The sequence below is a fragment of the Sceloporus occidentalis genome, unplaced genomic scaffold (genome assembly GCF_023333645.1).
Source record: "Sceloporus occidentalis isolate IW3139 unplaced genomic scaffold, rSceOcc1.0.p SCAF_1, whole genome shotgun sequence".
Lineage (NCBI taxonomy): Eukaryota > Metazoa > Chordata > Lepidosauria > Squamata > Phrynosomatidae > Sceloporus > Sceloporus occidentalis.
The window spans coordinates 250,326,854-250,340,072 of NW_028316981.1; the positions used below are offsets into that span (position 1 = coordinate 250,326,854).

Sequence of the window (13,219 nt, forward strand, 5' to 3'; positions counted from 1 at the left end):
TAAAAGCAGTTGAAAAAGTAGGACAACAGAGGATTAATTAGGACAGCTGGAGGGTGTGCGATGCTTCCAAGTTCTATAACTGTTTTCTCAAAGAGCATCATATGGACTGCATTGACATATATATATATATATATCCCCTCCACATGGAGCTTCTCCTCTTTTCTTTTTCCTTTTAGTGCCTTTCTGCTTTCTCAGATAGGCCTATCTCTAGTAAGATAGGGGAATGGTCCAATGGATTACAGATCGAATATGACTTAACTATATTAAACTGGTCCTACTTTCTCTTGCAAGTGCTCACATATGTTGAAGTCAGTTCATTTAGCAAAGGAATGCCTATAAAACAGATAGCAAAAATTAAGGTAATAGAGAGTAACATTCAGAACTAGAGCTGTTTACCAGAACAGCAGGTTGTTAGGATTACCCTTTCTCTCTGGAGTGTTTGTTTTAATAATAATAGTGACATCATTTAGAATTTATATAACACTTTTGTTTGCTCATAGCATATGACACCATGTAAATTATCTGCTTTATTAATCTTTATGTCAGATGGGAAGTTAGAGCATATCTAAGATCACTTAACAACATCATGGTAGACCCAAATTTGAAAGGTTCACAGTTACACTAACTCTTCCTCATGTTCTATTGTTCTATTTAACATGCATCCTGCAACAATTGTGGTGGAGAAATGCAAGCCTTGGCCTGCATGCAGCTCCACAGTTCTCTCAGATTTTATTTTCAAAACACCCCCATGCAATTTCAATGTTCCATCTTCCCTGTTGTTATGTACAGAAAAGGCCTTTAATTTAGAAGGCAGTAAACTGGACATTGAATTCCAGTTCACTTCCTGTATAAATAAAGGTCTCTCCTGATCTAAGTCTAGAGGGTGCCAAAATATACAGTAAACTTGCTTCCACACCCACCACCTGGGTGGATTTGTTTTTTTAAAAAAATAAAATTCCATGGGTTGTTGGGTGCATTGGGTGCAAAATTAGCTTCAAATGTTTTCATTCAAAATGCACAAAACAGCAATCCTTTATTGGCCAACCGAAATGCAATAATAATAATAATAATAATAATAATAATAAATGGAATTGCATTTGGTGTGTTTTACCTAAACAGCACCAAAAAGTTTACCATACAACAGCAGAGAAGAATCTTGAGAAATTCAACATTTTCTGCCAAAGAAGGGGGTGGGTGGTCTTGCACATTACAGAGACAACTTGGATCTTAAGGGAGGGTTTTTTCATGTTGCTTATGGACTTTAAATTTCGTTTCCTGGCCTTTATGACTAAGAAGTGGCTTTCTGCCACTCTGGGGGCATGGGGTTTACATGACACTCCCCCCCGCCCCAAAGCAGCCACATGCTGCTCTGAGGATGCCAAACCCAGCCTGAAACTTCCGCAAATTGGAGCTGATTAAGTCCAGCTCCTGGCAGTGGCCAGCTTGAGACCAAGGCGGTGGCCCTCTTTGGAAGGGGGCCGTGAAGTCACTGTGGTCCCAGCCTCCAGTCACAGCCGCCTCTGGCTGCTCCTTCTGGGCCACCTGGACTGGGCCAAAAAGTCTCCCAGAACCCACATGGGCAAGAAAGAGGAATGGCCTCTGTCTATGTGGATATCCCTCCATGCCAATAACTATAGAATAACCATAACAACATCTTAACAAAATGTAGGCCCATTACTCCAACATCATCATTTTCCTTTCTTTTGCCTCTGGTTGCCCAATAAAGGTATTGCTGTTATGTGGCTTTAGGATGTTCCTGTATGCCCAACACACCTACCACTGGATGTTTTTATGTTATACATGGCATAGAAGTATTTTAAGATAACTAACAATTTAAACAAATTTCTTTAACTGTTAAAAAAAAGGACCAACAATGTGAAAAACTAATTAAAAATACAGCCATTAATTTATGGAAAATTAAAGATGAAACATTTATCAGAAAATATGTCCTGAGATATGACTGCATGCATCCTACCTAAAGACCCATCAAATATGCTACATGTGACTATCTATAGAATTAAATTGTGCTATCAATGTAAAAGAACCACATACAAAACTATTGGGGAAAATATCCAGGTGATTCAAAACACACAGTAGCCCAACACCATGACAATTAATTTTTTTTAAAGATGCAGATTAATAGCTCATTATAAGAACTGGTTTTGAGTTTAAAAATAAATTACAAAATAGATTTTTTTCAATGATTCACTGTGACTGAAGGCTTCTGCTTACCCCTTTCTGGAGCCCCCCAAATGGGATTGTTGGGAATTTCTGCAGCAGAAAAACAGAAGAGAAAAGGAATTTCTGACTCCTAGTTCAAGGAATAGTGGGTCAATTTGCTGATGGCTGGATAAAAATCAATCAAGAAAAAAAAACACATTGGAACTGCCCTCAGCCAATTAATTCTGGATGGATTTGACATTTTTTTCTATTTTATTCTTTCCAGACGAAGCACAAAATTATTTAACAATGCATTGTAGAGTAAGAGGAAACATAACCAAAATGGTCAAAACTATTTTAAAAAACCCTAAATAATGTCAAATTCACATAAAAAGTACATACAAACCTGGATATATTTAATTATTGTCCCAATTCAATGAATATCTAGCATGAATTTAGGTAGCTGCCTCTTGCATATTATATTAAATATTAATTTCATGCCTTTACTGAAAATAAGGAAATGTTCTTATTCATAAAAAAATGCTTATTGCCCACAAAACTCTCAACAGAACACATAAATATTCCTAAAGCTGCTCTGCTATTTTATATCCATCATTTAATCAACAGTTTGTGAAGAGACCCTTACAGCACAGGTAAAAAGATTATGTTTTATCTCTGCATAGTGGAGTGTATCCAAGATCATGTAAAACTGTACCTTAGAAAAATCATTCTTTTGAACTATGAGTCCCAGAATCCTGCAGCCAGAATGACAACTAGTCTTGGTGGCTGAGGGAGTTTTATGTAAGACACCCGGATTCCCAGTGATTGGGCGGCATATAAATAAATCCTATTATTATTATTATTATTATTATTATTATTATTATTATTATACCTATGCATAAAGGTAACTTTGCTAAACTCTAAAATTCTCTCCTTGGTCTTGAAATAAGTGGCCAAAGTAAATGATATCAGATTATTACTGAAAAGACCTCAACAAAGGAGAAATTAATTGATTATAAATTAATAAAAACTATAAGTAAATGAAATGGGAACAGAAAATCCAAAGAGAAAAGTTACATAAAGCAGTATCTATGTTTTCTCAATTACAGAAAGCAGGCAAAATGGAAGAGCATACTCCTGCTCCTTTAATGGATGGCAGATATGTGTATAATAATCCCAGTCATCAGAAATTTTAAACTTAACTTTGAACAAGAAAAGCTTCATGCACAAAGGCACTGATATTTTATAGGTGTCTAATATTGCTACAGGTCCTGGAAACCTGCATGCAGACACAAATCACACAAAATCTAGATTCAGCAGTCTCCTATAGCACCCATAAACCCATGCAAACATTTGAATTTCACAGTGCAGAAGCATCTAAGTTTTGTATTTAAAGGGAATAGGTACCTTTGCACATGCAAGCCCACCACTGACCCATGGCTTCCTTAGCAACAGAGGCACCAGGCATAGGTGGATGAAAGCTACTATTACTAATGGAACTGTGTTGGTGTTTGACTCTCTATTTAGGATCTCTCAAGTTTGGATGCTCTCCTTTTTTGGCTAACTTAAGTTTACAGATGTTATCTAAGGGTCACATTTCAATCCTCCTCTATAATATTGGTAATGATGGTTCTCTTCTCTATGCTTTGGCAATAGTGCCAATGTACAGTTGGTAACATTGCCAGCCAACATGATTCCTGTATCAATGTGGATCATCCTGCAAGTACTGAGATGTTGACTGAAGCTCTGTAGACAAGCATAGTAGGTAAAATGCCAGATTCTCCAAACTGGCACTAGTTCCAAACCTAGTAAAAAGGTTCAACATGTCCTAAATTGAAAGCGATTCCACACACATTTAAAATTAAAATTATTTTTCTTGAAAGTCGGGAAAGTAGCACTTCATTTATCTATTTTCCTTTAAATCAGTTAAAAAATAATCACAGTACAGTAAAAGGGATAATGAATATTTGAAAACAATTGAAAAATATTTTTGGGGGGTGTTGAGAAACACTGCCAAGAAGAGTCCTGGATGAATGGGATCTTCACAGTTTGGGACTTATTTTGCACAAAATTCACATGTGGCTGTTTTGTGAAGAAAACAACATTTTCTTCACAGAAAATATTATTTCAATAGAGAAATACTAATTCCTGAATATAAAATATTGTTTTCTGTTCAGAAAGAAAATCTGTAATTGGGGATTTGATCTGCATAAAATTAACACATGGTAGATTTGTACAGCATTTTTTTCGATGAATTAATATTTTTGCATTGGAATATAATTTTCCACACAGAAAACATTTCCTGTGCAAAAAATATGTTTCATGCACAAAACAACCACATGAAAATTTTGCGGAGAGTAAGTCCCAAATTGCAAATAGTCTTCAAAAACCACAGCTTTCAAATACTTTCTCACAGTGGAAGAAAATTCCTGGAATTACTCATTGCTGCCTTCGTTTATGACGCTTCTAAAAAGAAGCCGCTCCAGGTGGCTCCTTTTTAGGGAGTCCGTTGGTGCTGCACCGTGTGGCTGGTGTGGCACTGACGAGTGGCAAAAACAGGCAGCATGGAGCCTCCCGTCTGTATCCCCCCCTTAGTGAAGAAGTATGTCCCTAGCTTCTAAACACTTATTCAATATCAAACAATGACAAGGAATTTGGCTAAGATTTTGGTTCAAAAGCAACAGAGTAGAAAAGCACCTTTTATGCTCCTCCTTTCTATAAGGAAAATTGATGGGTCTTAAATCTCATCCAGTCAGACTGTCACTGCTCCTCTTCCCAAAGAAGCAGCACTGTGATAATTCCATGTACACAGTGACATTGCAGAACTCAGGAGAAGAAGAAAGGAAGAGAGTTTTTTGTGTCCAGGTGCTCTTCAACTCAATTCAGCAAACATTAAAAATTGTCTTATAAATTAAACCAGACAATTAGATCATCCTGCTTAGAACTGGAAACAGTTTTTTCAAAATCTAAACCTTATTGTTAGTCCTGACTAGTACAGCTCCATTGAGTCCATTTATAGAAGTGCTGACTTACTACTCAGTAACTGATTCAATGGGTTACTCTAGTTGGGACTAACAATAGATTCCAGGCCAAAGAATGTAGTCTTTCTCAGACCTACTTGAAGAGATCAGTGTTGAACATGGGATCTTGTAAAATGTGCTCTATCATAAAGCAATGGCTCTTCTCCTAAACAAATGCTCACTGATGAAGTTACTTTGGTCAGGATTATCAGAATCTTGATTATTAGCGAAGAAGATTGATGGGAATTTCAATGTTAGCACTGACAGGTATCACGTTTCATACTGAGAGAGGGTAGCACTGCAGGTATTGCCAAAGTACAAAGCTTGATCTACTGGGGGAAGGAGACATTGGAAGTGAGTTCAGTTGTAGGCACATTTGCCTACACATAGGACACAGTCTTCTATTACGTTAAGAAATGTGGATGGGCATATTTTTCTTCCTGTTTGGAGTATACAAAATAGTAGAGTTCTCTGTATTAACGTAATTACCAGTTACTAATGAGAGTACTGCTTTCTTCTAACTTATAATAGTTTGGAATTCTCAGATGCCCATTTCCTCATCTACAGTTCATTTTATGGTTGGAGCATATTTGATTGCAGAGGAGAAGGACACTGGGCTTTCACTGGAGTTTCCACCTGCTAGCAAAGCCTCTAAAAATGGAGTTGGATTTAGAAATAAGGTATCAAAAATGGGCTGTATTGCATTTAATGCAGAGATACAAGAGTTTCCACTTTCTTTTCCCTAATACATGTGAAGTTGTCAGGTACCCACAAAACTGTGGATCATTCTCAATATCCTAATCAGTCAGTCCTGCATAAAGGCTGGGTGGCTTGGTTAACTGGGATTAAAACTGGGATTAAAATACAAGCAAATACTGAGATTGGAACAATTATCTTTTGGACTACAATTCCCAGAATTTCCTAATCAAAATAGCCAATCTATGTCAACTTTAACCTTAAAAGCATATGTAAGTTGTAAAATATTCTTTCATCTGTGAACATTATTTATCTTTGAAATGTTTATTGTGGGTTCCATGATTTTTGCTTTTTAATGAAGGCTTTCTGTGTTTTTCCCAATCAAGAATGTGTGTTCACTGTGCACATACATCAGTTTCATACTACAGTACTCTATTCTGATGTATCATGGGATTTGTATTTTATGAGGAAAGTAGAATTCTCTTCTAGAAAACTCTAGTCCACTCCCCTAAACTATAATCTTCCTAAGAGATGAACTAGAATTAGATTAGCATAATGCTATACTGCACTCAGAGTACCTGAATCAGAAATGTGATATGGTGCTTTCTAGCAGAGCAGTCTAAATGCTTCACCATACTCCAAACTCCAAAAACATTTTCATACTCTGGAGTCAAAGTGTGAAACTATACTACAAACCCATTGTAGTTTGGTTGCGTACAATCCTGGGGCTGGAGAGTGAGATCTGATGTTCAAATGGAACTGTAAATGCCCTTAAAAGGGCATCTCATTTGCTTCAGTGAAAACAACCTGCATACATATCCTTTTGTGCCCACAGGTCATATTGTCATGGAAATGAATAGGGGATGTATGCAACAGGTGCATATATCTATTTAAATGCATAGGGTATCTGAAATGTCTAGTGTTCTTATCCCTATTTCTTTTTAACAAACACAGTGATCACCTTCAATACTTTGAAAATATTTTGGTAAGATTAAACTTTTCCTAAAACCTTGCAGTTAGATATTGCTGTCGTGTACCTTCAGGTCATAGCGGCTTTCAGGCAAACCTATCACAAGATTTTCTTGGCAAGATTTGTTCAGAAAGGGTTTGCCATTGCTTTCCTGTGAGTCTGAGATAGTGCAACATGCCCCAAAGCAGCCAGTTGGTTTCCATGGCACAGTAGGGATTCAAACCTGGTCTCCTAGTCCTAGACCTACATGCAAACCACTATAGGACATTGGCTCTCATGTAGAGATTACAAACAACTAATCACTGATGCTTTCCAAATACATTTCTTTAAATCAGAAGTGGACATCTGTGGTGGGGCAGAGGCCAATTTGTGTCCAAACAACTCCATGGAATTGATGCACCTCTTGATTATTGGATGAAAGTCATCCAGAAATCAGTTCCAGAAGTGTCTGGGTGTCTGCTCCAAATGTTCCCCTCTGGGTGTTATGTTCAGCTCCCGAAATAGGCAGTATTTGGGGATATTTCAGCCTTCTTCTCTTTAAAAAATGGGGGAGTTTAGGAGCAAAAAAGAGTTTGGGGGCCAACTATGTGTTAAATCAACTATGTGTTGAAGCAATTCTTTGTGTAATGCACAAGGCAAGTAACCAAAAGAGGGATTGGAGTGATGGAAGTGTTTTCTCTAATGTTTCCCCAACTCCATTTCAGTCCATCAATCTGCAGCTTCACCTCTGAGGTAGTATAGTAGCAGTATTTAGGGGATTGCACCCTAAGTGATTATTCCAGAAGCCAGTTGATTTGAGTACACTTCTCTTTGCTGCTCAAGAAAAAAAGAAAGAAAGAAAGAGCAGTCTTTTTATTGAATTAATTTGATTTTTGTCTTTTGTGCTGCCAGCTATCAAGGTTGTCAAATAAACTAGATTTGATTCATAAATAATAGTTCCATTATCTCTACTGGGGCACCGGTCAGAGTACCTGAAATTTTAATTCACTTGTTCAGCTAAAATTCATCCTCAGTTCATGGCCATAAAATTCTGTATTGACAAACTTTCAAACCAACTTTGACTCTGAGGTATCTAGTCAACATTTTTCTTCTGTGTGGATATTAGTTTATTGAATAAGTGGCATCTGTTTTCCTCCACATCACTGGTGGAGTAGGTATTTCCTTCTGACAGCTTTGCACAATTTATGGCTTTGCATGCTCTGAAGAAAAATAGTACTAAGCAAAAAATTCCAATTCATTACCTCTTAGTACTTAATTAAGTTCATACACATTGCACACTATAGGTGAACCCTGAAATGACTATGACAGCTGCTGAGCAGCAAGTTATATTATCTTTCAGAGACAGAGTGACTTTTAATTATCTTGACCTCTTTTTTCTCATCTGTGATATCCATACATTTTCCTTCTATTTCATTCCCCTTCCAATGGATGTTCCAGACCAAGATTATATTCTTAGTCATTTTCTTTTATTTGTGTCTTTAGGTACCCAATGTTTGTACAAATACTAACCCGAACCTATGGCCATTATCTATATGTTTCATACAGCAGCAGATGAATTGCACTGTGCAGGTTCCTCCTAATAAGGATCTGCCAGTGAAAAGGGTAACAGCCTGATAAAAGCAGAATACAGTGGCACTTACTATTATGAAATACAGAAATAAAGAGTTCCCATGTTTTACCTGTCAGGGTTCTGTGTACAAACATGCATCTGTAAGAGGATCCGTTGCGTGAAAGTCTTAAAGCACTGCCCACATTTCCAAAGGTGCCAGTCACTGAACTCAGAATTTAATTGGCTTGTTGATGTAGGACTTGCAAGGACTCGCTGGTTTTTTACACTGATCTGGTTAAATCCTGATTCAACAGAGCCTGTCTTATCCAGAAGAGAGAAATTTCTGTTACATGGAGTCTGGGGAAATACAATGGACCGCTGTGGAGTGGCAGAGGGTAGTTTGTTACTTTTGTTAAATGACTGGAGGTTGTCTTGTCTTGACATGGCTTCCATTACAGTTGAAGGAACATTCACTAAGAAAAGAAAGAAAAATGTTTTTCTTAACACAATAAGAAAGATATTTCAGATATATGAAACAATATGCACTGGTAATCTCTCGCCTTGATTTCTGTAATGCACTCTACATGGGGCTACCCTTGTACCAAGTTTGGAAGCTTCAATTAGTACAAAATGCAGCAGCCAGATTGGTCACTGGTTCTTCGAAATTTGACCATATTACACCTATTTTGAAGTATCTTCATTGGCTACCTATTAGCTTCCGGGCGCAATGCAAGGTGTTGGTTATCACCTATAAAGCCCTACATGGCTTGGACCTGAGTTACTTAAAGGCACGCCTCTCCCTGTATAATCTGCCCCACAGTCTCAGAACTTCTGAGGAAAATCTGTTGGAAGTACACCCAACCAGACTGGTTTCAACTTCTCAAAGAACCTTTACTTCAGTGGCTCCTAAACTATGGGACAACCTCCCAGAAGAGATCCATCTTATTACCTCCTTGGAGGGTTTCAAGAGGGCAGTTAAGACGGATCTCTTCCGGAAAGCCTATCCACCCAATCTTCTGTAACAACATCATTCACTCTTCTATTCAGGATCAGAATATTATATCTTATAATTGTTTGACTGTACTGTTTTTAACTGTTTTAATGCTTGAAAATTACAGTATATGTTTTATTCTTGTATCTTATTGTTATTGTTGGGTTGTAATCCCGCCTCGATCCACCTGGGAGAGGCGGGAAAATATAAATAAATTATTATTATTAATATTAATATAAACACATCCACAAACTCAAAGTCTATTTTCTATTTACTGAGAGGAACAAGAGTTTGATGTTAATGTCAATGAGGGATCCCTAACCTTTTTGAACCTGGGAGCCATATGGGATGCTGGCTCAGGGGTTTGGGAGCTACAAACACACACACACACACACACACACACACACACACACACACACCACTCCAACAACAATAAAAACAATTCTCTTCCCTGACTGTGTGGGAATTGAGATCTTCTCCATTCTCGCAGCAAGGAAAGAGGAAACCACTCATCTTTACACTCTTAATTAAGGATAGAAAATCTCACTGCAGTTGATACACTTCTGATGGTATTGCTCGCTGACAATATGAATATTCTTTACATCTTGACATGCAATCATATAGGACAGTCCACTTGGCCACCTTTGGAGAGCACCTTCACATTACGCTGCATGAATAGGCTGGTGTTCCATTATCTGTGTTGTGTCTTAAGATGTTTGTGAAGTGGGAAAAACTTGAGTGTGACACCAAGAATAAGTGAGCTCACCATTTAACATTCAACAAGGGAAAGGAAAGGAAGAGACTTCACTGGTATGATCAGGAAAACAATATGGGTCCTTCTGTTTGTGCTTAGGGATTATTTCCAGGTTGAATTACAGTAGGCCTGAATAAAAGGAAATTATGTGAAAAGCATGTCCAAAAATGTGAGCAGAAAGATGTATGTGTTCCTCCATTCAGTTGTCCCAACACAAGAGTTATACATCTGCAGAAGTCTGATCCTGCAGCTCAACTGTCCACAATTTTGGTACAATTGCGGCACAGCCCTAGCTACTGCAAAAACATGTATTCACCTCAGGATCCTATTTGTTTAAACACTATATGTCACAAAAATAGTCCTTACTCTGTCTAAATATATATATTAAATTAAATTTCTCCAAGTGTTAGTATTTAGGGAAATTCTCAGTGACAATTCTAGATAAATGTTATGTCTAGAATAAGTATAGAAAGGTCATATATATTTAATGCTTTATTTTCAGAGTATGGAAAGGTTACTTTTTTTTTGGACCAGATGCCCCAGAATTCCACAGTCAGCATGGCTAGTGGCCATTCTAGCTGGATGATTCGGATGATTGCAAAGTTATAAATAACTTTTCCAAGATCAATATATTCTATGTGATTCTGTAAACAGTGTAGAGGCCTTCACAATGACCTTGGACCTAGACATAGTATCTCATACTCCCATGTCATCTGTGATCCTTTGGTTATTGTCCCTCTAAAACTCACCTTCATCTGAATTCGTCATCATAACATGGCTCCAAAATCCCATCACTCTGACAGGAAAAATGACTGAATGCCTTGCCTTTTTATAAAATTTATTTTGTAGCCACTTTGTATTTGTATTATTTCAATATATACAATACACTTCCATTTTGAAATTTTCAAAGCACTGCTATTTCCTGGTAAGATTAAATTTGCTATTTCCTTAGCAGACTAAATTCCACTGTCTGTACAATAGATTTATCTACTGTCTTAAAATGGATTTCTAAATAGGAAAATTCACATTACTTTAATACAAACTGAACATTCACATATTTTAATTCATTTATGTTTTTAATAAATATGAAAGAAAAATGTAAGGGACATATAGTACTTTTGTAGACAAAATTAGACACTTACAGTTCTCATCCTGTGCAATACACTGTAAAGGAATTCCAAAGAAAGATGTGTAGCTGTCATTATACCACACCAATAACTCTGTGCCCCTGGGAATATCCATGCAAGCTCGGTAGAATATGTTTGACCTAGTCAGAACAAAGAGAGAAAGAAACAGTGAATTAATGATTCGAATATAGTTCTTAAGAAGCATCTGTCTCATCCACACAAAACAGATAAGGCAGTACAGTTTAGTGAAAACTGCCTTCCACTGAGATCTAGTTGTGCTAGCTGAGCTGCCCCAGCTTAGCCAGTGCCAGAAATATAAAATCAGAATTACATACATCAGAACCAGTTTGCCCAAGGGGAGGGAAATGAAATGCAAGACTATCTATCTTCAGACAGTCTGAGTGAAGAAGGAAAAAACATGATAGTGGAAAGGCAAATTTCCTCTGAATAAATAAAACTCCATGATAGGATTGCCTTAGGGTCACTATAAATCTAAAATGACTTGAAAACAACACAGCACAAAACAATAAGGGCATCATGGGCCCAAAACAAATGGGCAAAAAGCCCCATTCAGGCTGATCTGGGGATGTGGTGTGCAGATGACACCTGCCCACAGATTGGCTGGAAGCCGTGGCAAGGCCGACTAATGTGACTCAAAGCTGGCTCCAAAAGGACTGCTGCAGCAGCTGGCCTTGGGACTGAAGCATCTGGTCGCTGTGGTCCCACACCAATCAGGGGTTGACCTGGGCTGGAGCGGTTTCTAGCCACTCCAAGCCGCCTGTCTGTTTGACTCCATAGAGATTTATTCAGAAGAGCCTTGTCATAGCCTCCCATCTAAGGATAAGAAAGTGTGACTCACTCAAGGAAACCTATGGGTGAAACTGACAGCACCTCACAATACTGGATTGGGGCCACAGCAACCACACACCATGGCCCTAATCTGCCTTTTTGCCAGCCAAAAAAGGAGCAGCAAATAGCCACTCCTTTTTGTGACAGCAAAAAGCAGGCTTTTCCACCCCACTGTGGCGGGAAAACAGCTTTTAGGTGCTCCAGCGGAGTGCAGCATATAAACACCACACCGCCAGAGCACCTGGAAGCCACACCCCATGTAAACAGCCAGACAACTTGAAATCAGATTCTGGGTGGCTTGGGGACATGCATCATCTGCACACCATGCCCCCAAGCAGGCTAGAAGTCGGCTTTTTATGCTGATCTGTTCCAGCCCTTAGTGGGTTTCCAGAACAAAGCAGGGATTTGAATCTTGGTTTGCCAGCGGCCAACACTTAAACCACTACATCATGCTGGCTCATGCAAAACATACTAAAACAGTGTAATCTTAATCCTCTGATGTTGCCTGATTTGCAGGGCAGGGGTCCTGATATGGCATAGCCACCACTCAGCTGGAAAAGAGATGATTCACTGCAAGCCAGCCCACTCAGTGCTCAGTACTTGGAAAGCTTTCCCCCTTTTGGGTGTTCCCAGTTTGAGAAAGAACTAACTTTGGATCCAATTGATCCAGAGGTATTCCTGTTTCCCCAACATCAGTTAGCAGTTGGCATAACTATCCCCTTGTGTATGCTGTTATCCATCCATCCATCCATCCATCCATCCATCTGCTGATGCAGTGATTTGAGTGCTGAACTAGAACTCTGGGAAACCATGGAAATCCACTGGAACCTGGGCAAGTCACACGTTCTCAGCCTTAGAGGAAGGCAATGGCTAACCTCCTCCAAATAAATCTTGCTAAGAAAACTGTATTATATACAGAAAATTATATTCTGTATTATATACAGAAAACTGTATATGTGTTACTGTATTTTTTTATGTCTCTCTAAGTTCAATCAGACATTCTTCTCCATAAGCATCAATAAGTCTGCATCTGTATTACTTTCATCATTAGTGAAAAAATGGCAAGGTTTTTGTTGTTGCTAAACTACTTTATATATCTTCAT

The 13,219-nt window shown here is 38.2% G+C and overlaps 1 protein-coding gene across 2 annotated transcripts in view; it reads right to left on the reverse strand.

Moving 5' to 3' along the window:
• Positions 1 to 13,219, reverse strand: part of PRDM6 (PR/SET domain 6) — a 114,412-nt gene that overhangs the window by 19,958 nt on the left and 81,235 nt on the right. Inside the window, exons 4-6 of one of the 2 annotated variants that reach the window (XM_089512244.1) lie at positions 11,283 to 11,407; positions 8,526 to 8,868; positions 2,233 to 2,271 (exon numbers count right to left, since the gene is read on the reverse strand). In XM_089512244.1, the coding sequence (XP_089368370.1) occupies positions 2,233 to 2,271; positions 8,526 to 8,868; positions 11,283 to 11,407 (507 nt within the window). The remainder of the gene's footprint in view (positions 1 to 2,232; positions 2,272 to 8,525; positions 8,869 to 11,282; positions 11,408 to 13,219) is intronic. The other variant, XM_089512252.1, reaches the window with a different exon arrangement.